We start from the raw sequence: 15,757 nt of genomic DNA, 5'->3' as shown, positions 1-15,757 counted from the left end.
TGCACCCATATGTTTTACCAACATGTTGGTCCTAGAGATGTACAAATGTGCAGTGATGTGTAGCCTCTAATAGGAGCTCCACAGCGCCTCCCCCTGAGTGACCGCTGTAGTACTCAACCAGAAGCCTTCTACAGCTGTTACTGATAACAGAAACACCGTAGAGCAGCTTAATACCCAAAATAGCACAAAGAGACAAAACTATGATTACACATCTCTCCAGGGACAATACCTGACACTGTCTGCAGGGAGCACAGAGCACAGCAGTGTGAGGACACACCCTAGTACACTGGGAGAAGTTGCAATCCTGGAATAGCAGTTGCAATCTGTAAACTTGCAGGAGCTACAATCCTGGAATATAAATGACTATTTCACTATTTTTGACCCTGTGCAGTCAGTTTCATGGATGGGAAATTCTGTGACACATATGATGGCGGCAATGAATGGGGAGGATACAATCACCGCACGCAAACCCTGGACGTATTAAGTCTATGAAACCTTGGAGTGAGGACAGCAGTAATCTATCCCCAGCTAAACCTCTGACCTGCTATAGATTCTGCCAGATTACTGCAAGTGACCGGCGCTGGCAGCAGACAATGTGACCCCAATATTGAGGGGTTCTTCATCTACTGAGTCCTCCCAGATGATGATTCTGCATAGAAGACGCCGCTCCACTAAACTCTCTTATATAAATGTAAAGATCTGCGATGCATGATGTGACTATAACCCCTGCACATTGTCCTGCAGTAACAGCATAGCGCCATCTGCTGGAAAGTAACCTGAACTGTACATTCATTGGAGCAAACATTGCAAGTCTCCCCATAATAAAATCTAATATTAATTCTTTATTTATATAGCATGTGCCATGGGCTTTTACACTCTGTCTTTAGTGAAAATGAGGTCCCTGATGACAGGTTCCCTTTAAGAAAAAAAACCTTCCTCATATGCTGCAGATGAATGATTTACCTCTAGACCTTACCATGTCCATTCATTTAATAATAGTTTTTAGCCCTGATCAAATATACTTGTGTTTTAATTGTTCACCATTTGAAGACATCTGCTTGCTGTCAGTGAATGAGAACATAAGTCTGTATTATTATGGAGAAAATCCTTCCCCAATCAGGGGGTCTTATGACAAACTACAGGCACCATCTATGATGCCAGAAAACTGGATGAACTGATCCCTAATGGGAAGAGGTAACACAGAAGACGGTGGACAACCCTTTCTTACCACAAGTCACTGCTACAAGGAGCCATCACTTCAGGACATTTTATTCAGCAATGAAAGCAATTTATCAATATATTATTATTAATAAGTAAAATCTTAAAAGTAATCAGTAAAAGTCTGCAGAATAAACAAAATAGAGAAGAGGACAATAAATTAGGAATCAATAATACAGTTCAAGTGAAGGGGCTGAGGTGCAATACCAGACACAGCCTGAAGAGAAGGGGGCGCTTTTGTTTGAGGGGAGAAAATTCTTGAAAAGAGGTTGTAGGAGGGTCGGTCATGGGGTAATCCAAACCCCAAATGGCCAAAGGGGGTCTGAACCTTTTGGGTCCCGGAGACAAATACAGATGTTTACTTATAAGGTTTCCACCATAAAGATATTGATAATATTAGAAAAGCTCCATTCTCTGTGTAGTGGCTGGGACTGGTAACTGCAGTTACACAGGGAACGGACATTCAGGAATATCACATAATGAAAACCTAAAGGAAATCTACCATCACAATCCATCATGATAAACCAGGGACACTTATGCATTGATCCAGGCACCGGGACTGTGGTAAGTTCCTTCTACAATCAACTTTTAAAATTATGCTTATAGAGGCGTTACTAGAGCATCTCTGTGCTGCATCTTCACAGGCTGTTACACTGTCTCCCGCTTGCTCCCACAGCCTGATATAATCAGACACAGTGGAAGCCTGTAAAGCTAGAGCACTGAGGGACTCTGGAAACACCACTCAAAGCCCTTTAGACTCATTAGCGTAATTTTAAAAGTTGATTATAGAAAGATGGAGGCCATGGGTAAGAAATATATGCCTGGATCTATGAGTAATGTCCCTGGTCAGGATGGATTGTGATGCTAGATTTCCTTTAAAGGGTGTCACATCCTACTAAAGGAAGGAAAATTGTTCTGAGATCATGGTGGTTTAATCTCTGTTGAATAGAACTTACAGTCTGCCCACTTAAAAGCAGGAAGCCAGGAGAAAACAGAACTTATTCTCCCCCTAAAATGATATGTATCCATCAATACTCTTTTTTATTGAGCTTGTGGACTGTGTATATAGCACTACGTCTCCCACAATGCACTGCAAAGTCTTCTGAGCAGACAGTGAAGCAGAAGCAGGTTACAGATATGAGCTCCCGTCGCCCAAGAGCCAACAGGAAAGCAGCAGCTTAGGCCAGCAACACGCAACCATGATTGATCCATGAAAACTGGGCCGTGTGCGGACTGAGCACAGAGCTGTGTATCAGAGTCATATATGATCATGGTTACAGGTGGACACCGCTGTTTAGATGGAAAGCAGGGACTCCTTGCATCATAAATAGTGATATACGGCGCCCCCTAGCAGCGGGAAACAGGACGACACATCAGTGAATTCCTATTTGGCATCAGGTGACATGAAGTATATGAATGGTTCCATGGTCTCAGTTCCAGTGGGTGATCCGCTCCTCCTCGGGGATGACATCCCAGTTTGGAGACTTGACCCCCATGGCGAGCCAGTTGAAGTCGTCTACTTGGTCCCAGTTGTTGCGGCTCTGATCCAGTCCGGCCCTCTCGTAGTCTTGCTGGATGTTGGGGTAGCTCCAGGTGAAGGGGGCGAAGAGCAAGCGGCTGCAGTCCTCTATGATGGCGCGGCTGGTGACGTGCAGGTAGAAGCGGCAGTCATGGGTGCTGTGGGTGCGCAGCTGCTGGCAGGGGAAGGTGAAGAGGCAGTCGGTGCAGTTATCCACAAACACGGAGGAGGCCACGGGGCCGCACAGCACCTTACACCCGCTCAGGTCCCGGATATGCAGGGTGCCGGGGCTGCCGGCCAGGGTGACGGTGCAGTCTCGGAGTTGGCTTAGTTGGACGTCGTTCTGGCAGATCCTGTCGGGCTCCATGTAGAGGACTTGGCCGCTCAGGCCCTGGAGGCCGCACTGGGGCTGTGAAGGGGTCTCCTTGGCACGATTCGCAGGGGCAGACGACGGGACGGTATCAGACGCCGCCCCGGTTGGTGCCTCCTTCTTCCTGGACTTAAAGGCGAACTTCTTCTTGGGCTGCAGCTCCTGGCGCCGCACCTCTAGCGCCCCCTGCAGGCGGAGGAGCTGATCCTGGGCCTGGCGGATGTCATAGGAAGGCAGGAACATCATACTATCATTCAGGAGCTTCTGCAGCCGCTGGATCCGCCCGGAAACATCATCCAACGCCTCCGTCCCGACTACCGGGGCCTCCCCAGCCAACACCTCTTCAATGGCGGCCCTCTCCAGGCCGAAGCACGAGTTGAAGTAGCCGCTCTTCTCCTCCAGCACGGCCTGGCCATCCTTCTCCTGCCTCTTCTTCTCCACCTCCCGCTGCCTCTCCTCCTCCCTCCGCTGGAGCCTCTCCGGTAACCGGGGCCGCTCTCCACCACTACTTTCCATCTCCATAGTGACGGCGCGGAATGCCGGGAAAGGCGCGGCGCACTGACGTCACTAGCAAGTCACATGACCATGTGTTCGGCGTCACGTGATTTTTCTCGTGACGTCAGCAGGGAGGCGACGGAATGGTACGGCACATGCGCGGTTGACCCACGTGGAGTAGAGCGACGACAACATGGGGAAGAAGAGGAAATACGACGTGAACATCAGCTCCCTGCCTAGGAAACAGAGGAAGCACCTCAGGGAGTTCGGGGAGGATCATCCCTTCTTTGACCAGTGAGTAGGGACCACAATGGTGGTGGTGGTGGTGGTGGTAGTAGTAGTAGACGTAGAAGGGGGTACACATAGAGAGCTGTCAGGGATAGATGGCGGTGATTATGGCGCCAGGGGATGTACTTGTATTATTTTGTATAGCGCTAATTGTGATCGCCATAGGTAGACCTGTCAGTATGGTTGGCATCACAAATAGAGATGAGCGGACCTAATGTTCGGATTCGGCGCTTGGGTTCAGCGAGCTGACACAAACAAATTGCCGGATTGGCAACCAATGGGGCAAATTGACACCCCAGCAATTATGATTGGCCAGGGCTACTTTGCACAGCTGCATTACAGCCTTTCCTGTTTGTCGTTACAGTGTTTCTAAATCAGAAGAGAGAACGCAGATCGTGGAGCTGGTGAGTGACATCTCATGGCGTTATTATAATGTGATCGTCCGCTTTGATACCCACAGGCCACCGTACACAGCGGCTGTGCTTTATTCGTAGCAGCCACGTCAATGCACTGTTCTGTCCTATTTTGGTACATTCTTGAATTTCCCATCAAATAACAATTCTGGATCATTTTTTGCTTATAGTGCTAACATCGTCGTTCCTCTTTTATTCCTCCTAGAAACTTTTTGAGTAAAGTAACAAATGAGTTTTGTCCTGTTTTACCAGCATCAGATTATGGATACACCTGCAATTGGCAACACCCAGATGTCACTTTGTTTCTAAGATGGAGAAACCAATGAAGCTTCATAGTATATAAGGCTGGAAAAAGATGCAAGTCCAATAGTCCAACCTTTAAGAATTAAATAAATGTTTTATCCCCATAACCCCTGATAGATATATATATATTTTTTTTTTTTTAAGAATTGTCATATTATGGAGAATGCAATATTTGTCAGTAGAGATGAGGAGGATGGCTGTGGATTCCAATAAGACAAAGAAATTTAAACCTGTGTTGGACACGTTCCATCTACACTATAAATCTATAAATAGTGCAGCTGCCTATTTCCTTTTTTTCAAAAAAATTTTTTATCAACATTAATAACGGATACATACTATAATGTTCATGGGGAACACAAGAACTTGTTCACCCTCCATTTTTAGATAACCAAAGAATGTGATGTGAACCAGGCCTTTGACTACACAAGCTGTGTTAGCAGTCTGTTGCCATGACAATACACATCCTTAACAGCTGTATACCTGAAACGGTAACATATAATGTAATTTGCCTTTATTAAAGGAAAGAACTGGAGGAGGCACCTAATGTGGATTTTATCCTTTTGCAATGCAAAACTTACAACAGATTTGTGATCCAAAGTCTTTATTTGTATTTCAGCATGAAAGTTCTGAGGATGAATCTCACTCAGATAGTGAGGGTGAGGATGAGGTTAACTTAAAGAAGCCGAGCACATATCAGAAACTGCTGGCAACACTAAAGCATGTATCTGAGGATGAAGAAGAGTCGTCGTCTGATGAGGAGGAGGAAGATGATAATGATGAAGTTGATGAGGAGGAGATTAATGATGAGAATGAACAGCTGTCCTCTAATGAAGAAGATGAGGATGCAGAAGATGTGGATGGTGGAGATGCCCATGAAGGTAATAACTCTATTGCTAATACTTTAAACTTTGACTCCCAGCGTACCCTCACACCCCGGTGCCAGCAGTTTTTGACATGATCCAACAACAGGTCCCTGCACCTTCGTCCACCCACCATTTCCTCCTTGTAGGGGGGTGGCTCCCTCTGTTGAAAGAACCAGTTTTATTCACAGCCAGGAAGAACGTTAATTAATTTTCTTAGATGACCCCCTTTAAATCTGTGTCCAATCATTGTGCTGGTAGCAATGTTGTGTGTGTGTGGTTATTTCAGGTGATGTTGCTGATGGTGAGGAAGTGGATGATGATAAAAAACCAATAGAATCTGAAGAACAAACTCCGGATGATTTCACAGACAAGAAACATGAAGCAAAATTTTGTTTAGAGACCAATTTTTCAGAAGAAGAGGCCAAGGACCAAAAGGATAAGACAACAGAACGATTCACAATGAGTTTAGAAGGTATTTCTATATTCCAATGTCACATTCTTATGTATCTCATGAACTTTGTGAACTTTCATGTTAGGTTACATAATAACATGAATTGTAACTGGATTTCTTCTTTTTTCTTTAGATCCATTGAAAAAGCACACCGAGCATGAACTAGAAGAAGATGACATTAACCAGATTTCTAGCAACTCAAAAACATCGTATTCTTTGAAGGTAAAATATAATGTTACTATGAGATCTCCCCCGGCCAGCAGGGCTGTGGAGTTGGTAAGCTAAACTTCCGATTTCAACACCAGGAAGATGGTCTCCGACACCACAGTACTTTTTTCCTGATCCTCTAGTAATTCTGAGATAAATGCAGCCATTCAGGAGCTTCACTTCTGAGCATGTACGTAAAGTGCAGCCACATTCCGCTCAACTAAAAGCCTGAAAGAGGGCTGCACAACCCACTGCTGGGTCACATGCGGACTGTTGCAAGCCTCGAGTTGCAGTCTGATCCCTGCTGACCTTCACAGTCCAATGAGCGCATCCATCAGTTATGTACATCTGCCTACTTCTGGGGCCTCTCCTGCCGATCCACTCTGTCCTGACTCCTGATGCTGGTTGAATGTCCTGGCACCTGACACTGAGCAGGGGAGGACCCAGGAGTGGTAAGTACTTGTCAGCTGTACTGTACTGCTCCTGTCTCCTCTCCTGGCGCTGGGGCAGCTCTGCTCCGGGTCCTGGCGCTGGGGCAGCTCTGCTCCGGGTCCTGGCGCTGGGGCATGTAACCAGAGTGGGTCACAGAGCGGCACATTGAGGAGAGAAGAAGCTGCAGTGTAGTGCAGGGAGGAAAAGAGAAACCAGGAAAGCATAGGATTGATTTTTTTTTTTTTTTTTTGTGTCTGCTCTGGGGTCTTTCATTTTTTCTTGTCTGAATGTAGTATTCGGCTTCTGGGGTGGTAATTATTGCTGTACTGTGGTGTTTATAATTTGTAGGGTGGGGCTATGTGCTGTGCATCTTGGGTGCTGGGTAAAGGTGTGGCCCCTTGAAGTTGCGCAGGTATGACAATGTGTGTTGTTTACCCCTGGTCTAAATCTTTCAGGAATAAAACAGACTTTTTTTTTTTTTTTTTAAAGAAAATTTCATAATTTTTGTAATTATATATTTGTCACATCTCCAACTCCCCCATAATTGTCTGGATTCACTTGTCAATAAAGACCATTTCTAGGGGAGATGAGAGTAACCCAGCAATGAGTGACCTATAGGGATATTGTTTCTTATGCCCTCAGGGGGGGGGGCAGACTAAAACTCTGTTCACTTTAGGACTGAACCTGAATCTTTATGTCAGGGTTGTTGCCTAATTCATAACTCTGATGTGAGGTTTATCCATGCAATGTGTGTTGTATGTTATCATGGAGCACCATTCTAATTGTTAGCCATGGAATTTAATGCATACAAGTGGGATTTTGTGTGAGGGTCGATCCCCTAGCCCTCTTGGCTCCTGTACAGTTGCACCATTGGTATGTCACCCGCATTAAAGGGAACCTATCACCAGATTTTATCTTGCTTAACTACTAGTTCCTCCTCTCAGGGTATGAAATGTCCTTCCCTTTTAGAATTCCCTCTTTTTATTTCATTGGAGCTTATGGTTCTGTTAGTTACAGAACTGGACATACAGGCAATAAAATAATAGACATAAACTGGATCTTAAACTGCAGTTTACTTTTCCAACTATGTCTTAAGCTGCTTGTAACTCTGGTTCTGTAGCTCACAAAACGAATACACTCCAGTCCCATGATCTGCACTGTTGTTGGTCCATGAAACGGGACACTGCAAAGTCAGCGATTGACGGACCAACCATGGTTATCGGAAACTGCCCCAAGTTAACTTTCAAGACTAAAATTGATTATTTCTGTTTCCTCAGTGGCCGACCCTGGGTCAGCTGGTTGTTTCCTCGTCCTACAAGAAGGCCAATCCTTTAAAGCTCGAGAAGGTCATAGACCAAACAAAGTTATATCTCCACAAATCCCTGGAATCCAGCTGGACCCGAGTAAACGCCTCTTTTCTTCATGGCCAGAGGGAGCCGATCTTCACCCCACTACAGAAAGAACTATTCAGCATAATGAACTCTTACAAGGACCTGTATTATCCCTCCCGCATGGTGACCGCTCAGGGGGAAGAGGTCAGACATGTCTACTGCCTGCATCTGCTCAATCATGTGCTAAAAGCCAACAGCCAAGTGCTCAGCAACAACTCTAAGAAGAGGGAGCAGAACTTTGGATCTGGTGATGAGGATTTCCGAGACCAGGGGCTGACCAGACCCAAGGTAATTGTGCCTAATTCTTTATTGCACTTGGGGCATATGTCCTCACACTGCTTTGATCTAAGCTCTCTGCCTCCCCGCAGTTGTAGTATTCATAGCTTATAGAGAAAAATCTGCGGAACACAAATGGACTCTATAACATGTATATAAAGACACAAGCTTCACATTATATATTGTCACTTTTTTCGGATCTCCGCAGGTTCTCGTGGTGGTGCCGTTCCGCGAATCCGCCTTGCGAGTGGTGCAGATTTTGATCAGTCTCATGGAGGTCCCAAAAAAAAAAGTCGACGTGAGCCACAAGAAGAGATTCAAGGAATCCTATGGCTATATCGCAAACGAAAAACCCTCCAAGTTGAAGAGGCCTGAGGATTTTGACGCAATATTTGCTGGCAACATTGATGACCACTTTAGGATAGGTGAGGTGGGATGGTGGGGAGTGCAGAGCCCATAAAGTGCAATGAGCCTGTATTATACCTCTATATACAAAGACTCTACAACACAGTTACCCCTCATATGTAGTTTCCCGGCTTAATAGTTTTCTATTATAATCTATCCCTCCATATGAGAAGTATGAAGTTCCCCCCTTTCTCCTCCTCCAGGCAGTCTCTCTATACTAATAGTGGATAATAAGCTGATTAGTGAGGGTCCAACTGCTGGGACCATCACAGATCATGAGAATGGGACCCCTATTCTGTAGTAGGGGAGTGTTGAGAATTGCCTAGCGCAGTGCTCAGGTATCTCCAGCGCCGGAGATAGCTGAGCTCTGTGCTCCCATACAATATTCTCTGCATTACTTTGGGTCCCGTTCTCTGACCAACACCGATCTCCTCGTTTTGCCCTATACTGTGAATTGGAGATAACTTACAAAATTGGGCCCCCCATTTAAACCCCCTCAAGTTGCAGATTTTCTCTGGCTCTATAGACTCTCTCCCTGTCTAATATCTTCCATGGTTGTGTTCAGTCTAATCTCTACTGCTGTCTCTGAAGGAGAGGAGACTCTGAAGCTCAGACAAGACAGGGAGCAGTGTCTTGGGTTGTCTTTGTTAGAAGCAGCAGGACAGCTCGCTAGGTGAGGGAGTTACACAGGCTCTACAGTAGCAAAATGGCCAAAAAATGACTTTGTTCTTCTATACCTGAGCATTAAGTGTCAGGTTTGTCATGTACAGTGATTGATGCCATTACAGCATGTGTTGTGCGTTTCAGCAAATAAACCAATCTGATCGTTTCACTTCAACAGGCGTGTCCCTCATACGGAAGAGCGTGAGGCTGTACGCCCCTTTCTACTCTTCTGACATAGTCATCGCATCTCCTCTCGGTCTGCGGACCATCGTCCGCACTGAAGGGGAGAAGAACAGGGACTTTGATTTCCTCTCTTCTATAGAGATGCTCATCATCGACCAGGCTGATATCTACCTGATGCAAAACTGGGAGCATATGCTGGTAAGTGTCACCTCCTCCTATTGTACACCAGGTGCTGGGTGTGAATACATCCCTACTCCTTGTACTACAAAATCTGTGCTTAACTTTATTTGCTTCTGTTATTCCAGAACCTGATGTCTCATCTGAATCTCCAACCAAAAGAGCCTCATGGTGTGGATTTCTCCCGCGTTCGCATGTGGTGCCTTACTAACTGGAGCAAGTACTATCGGCAGACCCTACTGTTCAGCTCCCTGCAGGACCCCCAGATAAACTCCATATTCAACAAGCATTGCTTCAATTACAGCGGACAGGTAAGTGGCTGGGTAGTCCCTGATTCTGGGTAGTTCTGATTGACGTTTACTTTACTAACTGAACTTACTGAGGTCTGATCACAAAGTGTATGGAGATGTCCGGGATGGGGGGTGTTTGGATTGGGAACATTAGATTACACCATATTTATCCTGGCTGCAGCTTATTTCCACCTTGTGTTTTTTTGCTGTTCTTATTTAGGTGGCTGTAAGGAACATGCCTATGACCGGCTCCATCTGTCAGGTCATGGTGCAGCTTCCCCACGTCTTTCAGCGCTTGGAGGCAGACGATTTACTGTCTGTCATAGACACCAGGTGAGACGAAGGTGCCGATTGCAGACACTAACATAGTCCTCCGCTAATGGTAATGTAATCGTATTATGCATGGGAGGTAAATTCAGGAATTTGGGAATTTCGCACCTCTTTATAGTTGCACTCGCCTGTAACTTGAGTGGTTCCTGAAATGTAACTAAGGCCTTATTTACATGACCATCGTGGGGGACGTAAGCGGGGGCTACACCTCCCCATAGCAGTTGCTGCTATGGCCGCCTGGCAGCGGTGTGGTCCCACATTGTACACTGGGAAAGATGGAGCCTTGTGCGTATGGGCGTTTGGCATTGTTTCCCATCACTTCTCTCCAGCGTGACGCCTGGACGAGCAAACGTTAGTGTGAATGCAGTCTAAGTTAAAGAAAATCTATTGTCAAAATCCTTCATGATAAACCAGAGACACTTACTCATAGATCCAGGCACCGGGACTGTGGGAATCTTCTTATATTTGTAATTCATGGCCTCCTTCATTCTAAAACCAACTTTTGTAATTATGCTAACAAGTCAGAAGGGCTCTGGGGAGGATATTACCAGAGTCCCTCTGTGCTGCAGCTTCACAGGCTGTTAAACTGTCCCACCCTTTGCATTTCCCCCTCCTGCCTGATGTAATCTCGCACAGTGGGAGGGGAGCTTCTGTACAGTGTAACATCCTTTGAAAACCCTGGCCCCCAGATTCCTTCATGCTCATTAGCATAATTGTAAAAGTTGATATTAGAAGCGAGGATTCTATGGATAACAAATATAAGAAGATTAATACAGTCCCGGTGCCTGGATCTATAAGGAAGTGTCCCTGGTTTATCGTGATGGATTTTGGTAGTAGATTTCCTTTAAGGAGGCACTTGGCAATTGCTGGGCCTCGTGTGTGCTCCTTGCACTATTTGGCTTTGTCTTTGTGTCTGTAGGCACTTTTGAGGTTTGTTTCTTTTTCCCATGAATGTATCAATTAGATGACACAAAACTTTTTTTTTTAATTGTTGAACTAGTAGGTCCTATAGGGGTGTCAAACTAATTTTCACAGGGGATCAGCCTCGTGGCTGCCTAAAAGGGGCCAGAGGTTATTTTATTGCTGTACTAATGTATCGACGTGAGATTAGATTTATACAGCATAACCATTACCATCAAGAGCAACCACAAAGCTCCCAGCAGCCTATCCCCGTCTTTCCCCTGGATTATCCTGCTTCTGCAGTGGATTTGCTCTGTACACACACCGCTCCATGTCATGAGCGTGTCTTAATTACTTATTTTATCTCCGTAGATTTCAGTTTTTCATCGACAAGATCCTGCCTCAGTACCGAGACGCCGTCATGTCGCACACCCTCATCTACGTCCCTTCCTACTTCGATTACGTCCGCATCCGAAATTACTTCACAAAGGAAGATCTGAATTTCACCCACATCTGCGAATATACTGAAAAGGGGGGTGTCTCCCGAGCGCGCCACCTCTTTGTGAAAGGGGACAGACGCTTCCTGGTGGTCACAGAGCGGTTCCACTTCTACAAGAGGTGAGGATACGGCGCCTTGTTTGTGAAGTCTGACGTCTCCTCGGGGAAAGAGGCTCGTTAGTGCGTCTCGTTAGTCCTGGTGTTTAGTAACAAATTTTATCACAGGAGATTTGATAGACCTTATGGTCAGGTGCGGTAGTCTCGCCCTATTGCCCCACCTGCGGTTCCTTAAAGCAGATGCTCCCACTAGAATTACTTGTACGCGTTACGTTCATCTTGAGACTGAGAGCAGGAGACTACAGGGAGCGCCACATTGTGACATTTTGTAAAACCCTATGTACCAAAATGTCAACGCATTGCAGGGTCTGCGTTCACACGTTGCCCTTAAAGGGGTTTTCTAGGAAAGGGACATCTACCACCAGGAAGAAGGACTGTATGCAAATGAGCCTGAGGGGCTCCAGGCTCCATTAACACCTATGGAGCCCGGAGCCCCTGGGGCTCATTTGCATTCAGTCCTTCATCCTGGTGGTTGATGCCCTTTAAACTCCGCAGCGGTAAGTTAAAGTGTATGGGGATGACATGGTCTCGCTACTATGCGCATTACATTAGGATTGAGTCTATGGTGAAAGCAAGCAGTCGTTGTATTTCGCCCATGTACGGTTGTCACACATCATCATAATCCTCTAAAATGCTCTCCACAAAACTGTTGTGAGTACTCAATATAATTAGAGGACGAGAAGGTCATCCCATAGGGAGCCCGGGACTCGCTGCATTAAAGATGACCATAATGCTACTAGTTTGGCTCCCTTCACAGTGTTCAGTCCTGGAAATACAGTCCATGTTTCATAGACTAAAGGAAATCTACCATCAAAATCCATTGTCATAAACCAGGGACACTACTCATAGATCCAGGCACGTGACTCGGATAATCATCTTATATTTGTTATCCATGGCCTCCTTCCTTCTAATATCAACTTTTATAATTATCCTAATGAGCCTAAAGGGCTCCCGGGGGTTGTTACCAGAGACCCTCTGTGCTGTAACTTCATAGGCTTTCACACTGCAGGAGTATTTCCCCATTATGTGGTGATACTTCCTTTGCTAAAGTGAAATTACATCAAGTAGAGGCAGGGGGGACGTGCTGAGCAGGTGACGGTGTAATAGCCTGTGAATGGGGGGAACCACCCCTGTAGCCTTTCAGGCAGATTAGCATAATTTAAAAAGTTGATATTAGAAGGAAGGAGGCCATGGATAACACATATAAGAAGATTCCCACAGTCCCGGTGCCTGGATCTATGAGTAATGTCCCTGGTTTATCAGGATGGATTTTGATGGGAGATTTTCTTTCCTGGTTAAGTCTGTCCCTATTTCTAAAAATCTGTCCACTTTTAGCACATAATTGTATATCTTTTCATTATACAAACAATATCAATTTCCATATATACTTTCTGTATGAATTCCTCATATTTTTCTAGATCTCTGCTTCCTGTCATTCTATAGAAAGCTTCATTGTTTACTTCCTGTGGATAAAAACTTGTCCATGGCCATGTGGTGTCACACAGGTGCACGGCTCTTTATATCCCTGGTCATGTGATGTCACACAGGTGCACGGCTCTTTATATCCCTGGTCATGTGATGTCGCATAGGTGCACGGTTCATTATATCCCTGGTCATGTGATGTCACACAGGTGCACGGCTCGTTATATATCCCTGGTCATGTGATGTCACACAGGTGCACAGCTCTTTATATCCCTGGTCATGTGATGTCGCATAGATGCACGGTTCATTATATCCCTGGTCATGTGATGTCACACGGGTGCACGGCTCGATATATATCCCTGGTCATGTGATGTCACACAGGTGCACGGCTCTTTATATCCCTGGTCATGTGATGTCACACAGGTGCACGGCTCGTTATATCCCTGGTCATGTGATGTCACACAGGTGCGCGGCTTGTTATATCCCTGGTCATGTGATGTCACACAGGTGCGCGGCTTGTTATATCCCTGGTCATGTGATGTCACACAGGTGCGCGGCTTGTTATATCCCTGGTCATGTGATGTCACACAGGTGCACAGCTCGTTATATATCCCTGGTCATGTGATGTCGCACAGGTGCACGGCTCGTTATATATCCCTGGTCATGTGATGTCGCACAGGTGCACGGCTCGTTATATATCCCTGGTCATGTGATGTCGCACAGGTGCACGGCTCGTTATATATCCATGGTCATGTGATGTCGCACAGGTGCCCGGCTCGTTATATATCCATGGTCATGTGATGTCGCACAGGTGCCCGGCTCGTTATATATCCATGGTCATGTGATGTCACACAGGTGCACGACTCGTTTTAACACGGAGAGTAATCAGAGCTGTGTGTTATAAGGAGCCGTGCACCTGTGTGAAAACATGACCAGAGAAGAAATGTATGCAAACAGTGATGCTTCCTGCTGAATGACAGCCAGCAGAGATCTTGAAAACAGTGAGGAATTGATATGGACAGTATATTGGAAAATCTGTAGAACTTAGAATCCCTGAGCTGAATGGGCATACTGTGGGAGATCTATCACTGCTTCTATTCCAGGTTTCTTTCATAGAAGCAGAGAAAGAATCGCAAATTGTTGTGCAAGCATTTGAAATTCTTACAGCGACAACGCCACATCCATGCCGAGGGGGCGTAGAGGGGCACGGTGTAGTGGGCCCCGTGCTTGCATAATTTTGAAAAACCTGCAAACTTTCGTTCGTAGGTTTTAATGCAAAATTATGCCATGTCGGGCCTAATCCTCTTGATCTACTTGCAGGACGCAGGGGCGGACGTGGCGGCTATCATAAGCCGGCCAAGGAGTGCCCTTGTCCCTATGCCCTTGTTTTTACAAATAAAAAAAGACTTTAAAATTATGCAAATGAGCCCGAGGGGCTCCAGATTCCATATGTATTAATGGAGCCTGGAGCCCCTCGGGCTCATTTGCATAAATGTTAAAGCCTTTTTTTTTTTTTTTTTTTTTTTTTTAAACAAGGACATAAGAAGCTTAAAGAGCAGATCCCGCCAGAGGAGGCACACACCAGTATGGCAGTGTGCTTGGTTTACAATCCTTCATCCTGGTGGTAGATTTCCTTTAAGTAGATAGAGGTCCTAAAAGTGGATGTATAAATGCAGGAGACGCTGTTATAGACATTGATTTGAGGACCCTTCCTCTTCTTATAGGTACACGCTCAAGGGCATCAAGAACCTGATCTTCTACGAGCTCCCTACTTATCCGCATTTCTACAGCGAGATGTGTAACATGATGAAGGCCTCGAACACAGGAGAGGAGGCGACATGGACCTGCACCGTGCTCTACTCCAAGTACGACGCCCAGAAGCTGGCGGCCGTGGTGGGCGCAGAGCGAGCCGCACAGATGTTACAGTCTGGGAAGAACGTCCACCTGTTTGTCACTGGCGACAATAGCTGAGCCCCAAACAACACCGAAATATTAGTCTGCCGTGTACAGAAATGTTTTATAAACTGTTTAATTATATCTCTGTGGGGGTCTTTATCCTGGTGTGTTTAGTTTTGTTGCATTTATGGGAAAAAAGTCCAATTTATGGGGGTCCGACCTCGCTTATGGGACCGAAAACATATCCAACCTTTATAGAAACTTGCCATAAATGTCTAATCCAGTGTGTACATGAGGAGCGGCACTATATGCAGCAGTGGATTATAATATAGGCTGTTTGGGCCTTCTATGGGGCCCATGGCCACCCAATCCACCCACTTAATTTTATACTGAGAAGGACCTTCACCCATGAAAATCTGTTCTTGCTCTGAATACACATGTACACAAGAGCCATTTCAGGACCTTTTGAAGGTCCTCCAAAGGTCCTGAAACTACAGATTGAAAGCAGCAGAAGGGACACATCCTTCATTCCCCAAGAAGCTGATTCTAGTCCCAGATGTAGGAAGTGATTCCAGACTTGTAGGGGCAATAATATTCATACAGCCCAGAGCCCATGACAGTCTAATCAGCCCCGGACTATGGGGGAGATT

The 15,757-nt window shown here is 45.8% G+C and overlaps 3 protein-coding genes across 3 annotated transcripts in view; 1 reads left to right on the top strand and 2 right to left on the bottom strand.

The window, feature by feature from the left end:
- Nucleotides 1-15,757, bottom strand: part of LOC140121060 (uncharacterized) — a 325,444-nt gene that overhangs the window by 240,399 nt on the left and 69,288 nt on the right. The gene's annotated exons all lie outside the window — the stretch shown is intronic.
- Nucleotides 1,254-3,703, bottom strand: TBCC (tubulin folding cofactor C). Its single transcript, XM_072140214.1, has one exon. The coding sequence runs from the start codon at nucleotides 3,627-3,629 to the stop codon at nucleotides 2,649-2,651; it is 981 nt and encodes a 326-aa protein (XP_071996315.1). The 5' UTR covers nucleotides 3,630-3,703; the 3' UTR covers nucleotides 1,254-2,648.
- On the top strand, nucleotides 3,704-15,248 carry UTP25 (UTP25 small subunit processome component). Its single transcript, XM_072140213.1, has 12 exons — nucleotides 3,704-3,896; nucleotides 4,255-4,294; nucleotides 5,223-5,484; nucleotides 5,756-5,941; nucleotides 6,054-6,142; nucleotides 7,837-8,238; nucleotides 8,435-8,651; nucleotides 9,473-9,675; nucleotides 9,783-9,965; nucleotides 10,165-10,277; nucleotides 11,547-11,792; nucleotides 14,936-15,248. The coding sequence occupies exons 1-12, from the start codon at nucleotides 3,796-3,798 to the stop codon at nucleotides 15,180-15,182; spliced, it is 2,289 nt and encodes a 762-aa protein (XP_071996314.1). The 5' UTR covers nucleotides 3,704-3,795; the 3' UTR covers nucleotides 15,183-15,248.

Source organism: Engystomops pustulosus, chromosome 3 (assembly GCF_040894005.1).
Source record: "Engystomops pustulosus chromosome 3, aEngPut4.maternal, whole genome shotgun sequence".
NCBI lineage: Eukaryota > Metazoa > Chordata > Amphibia > Anura > Leptodactylidae > Engystomops > Engystomops pustulosus.
This window is presented reverse-complemented; position numbering and strand designations above follow the sequence as displayed.

What these genes read in the sequence shown, in the direction of transcription:
- TBCC (XM_072140214.1), bottom strand. Translation starts at nt 3,629, where the DNA reads ATGGAGATGGAAAGTAGTGGTGGAGAGCGGCCCCGGTTACCGGAGAGG.
- UTP25 (XM_072140213.1), top strand. Translation starts at nt 3,796, where the DNA reads ATGGGGAAGAAGAGGAAATACGACGTGAACATCAGCTCCCTGCCTAGG. An exon ending in TGATGACCACTTTAGGATAG is followed by an intron (nt 8,652 to 9,472) that starts GTGAGGTGGGAT and finishes TCACTTCAACAG; the next exon opens with GCGTGTCCCTCATACGGAAG. An exon ending in AAAACTGGGAGCATATGCTG is followed by an intron (nt 9,676 to 9,782) that starts GTAAGTGTCACC and finishes CTGTTATTCCAG; the next exon opens with AACCTGATGTCTCATCTGAA.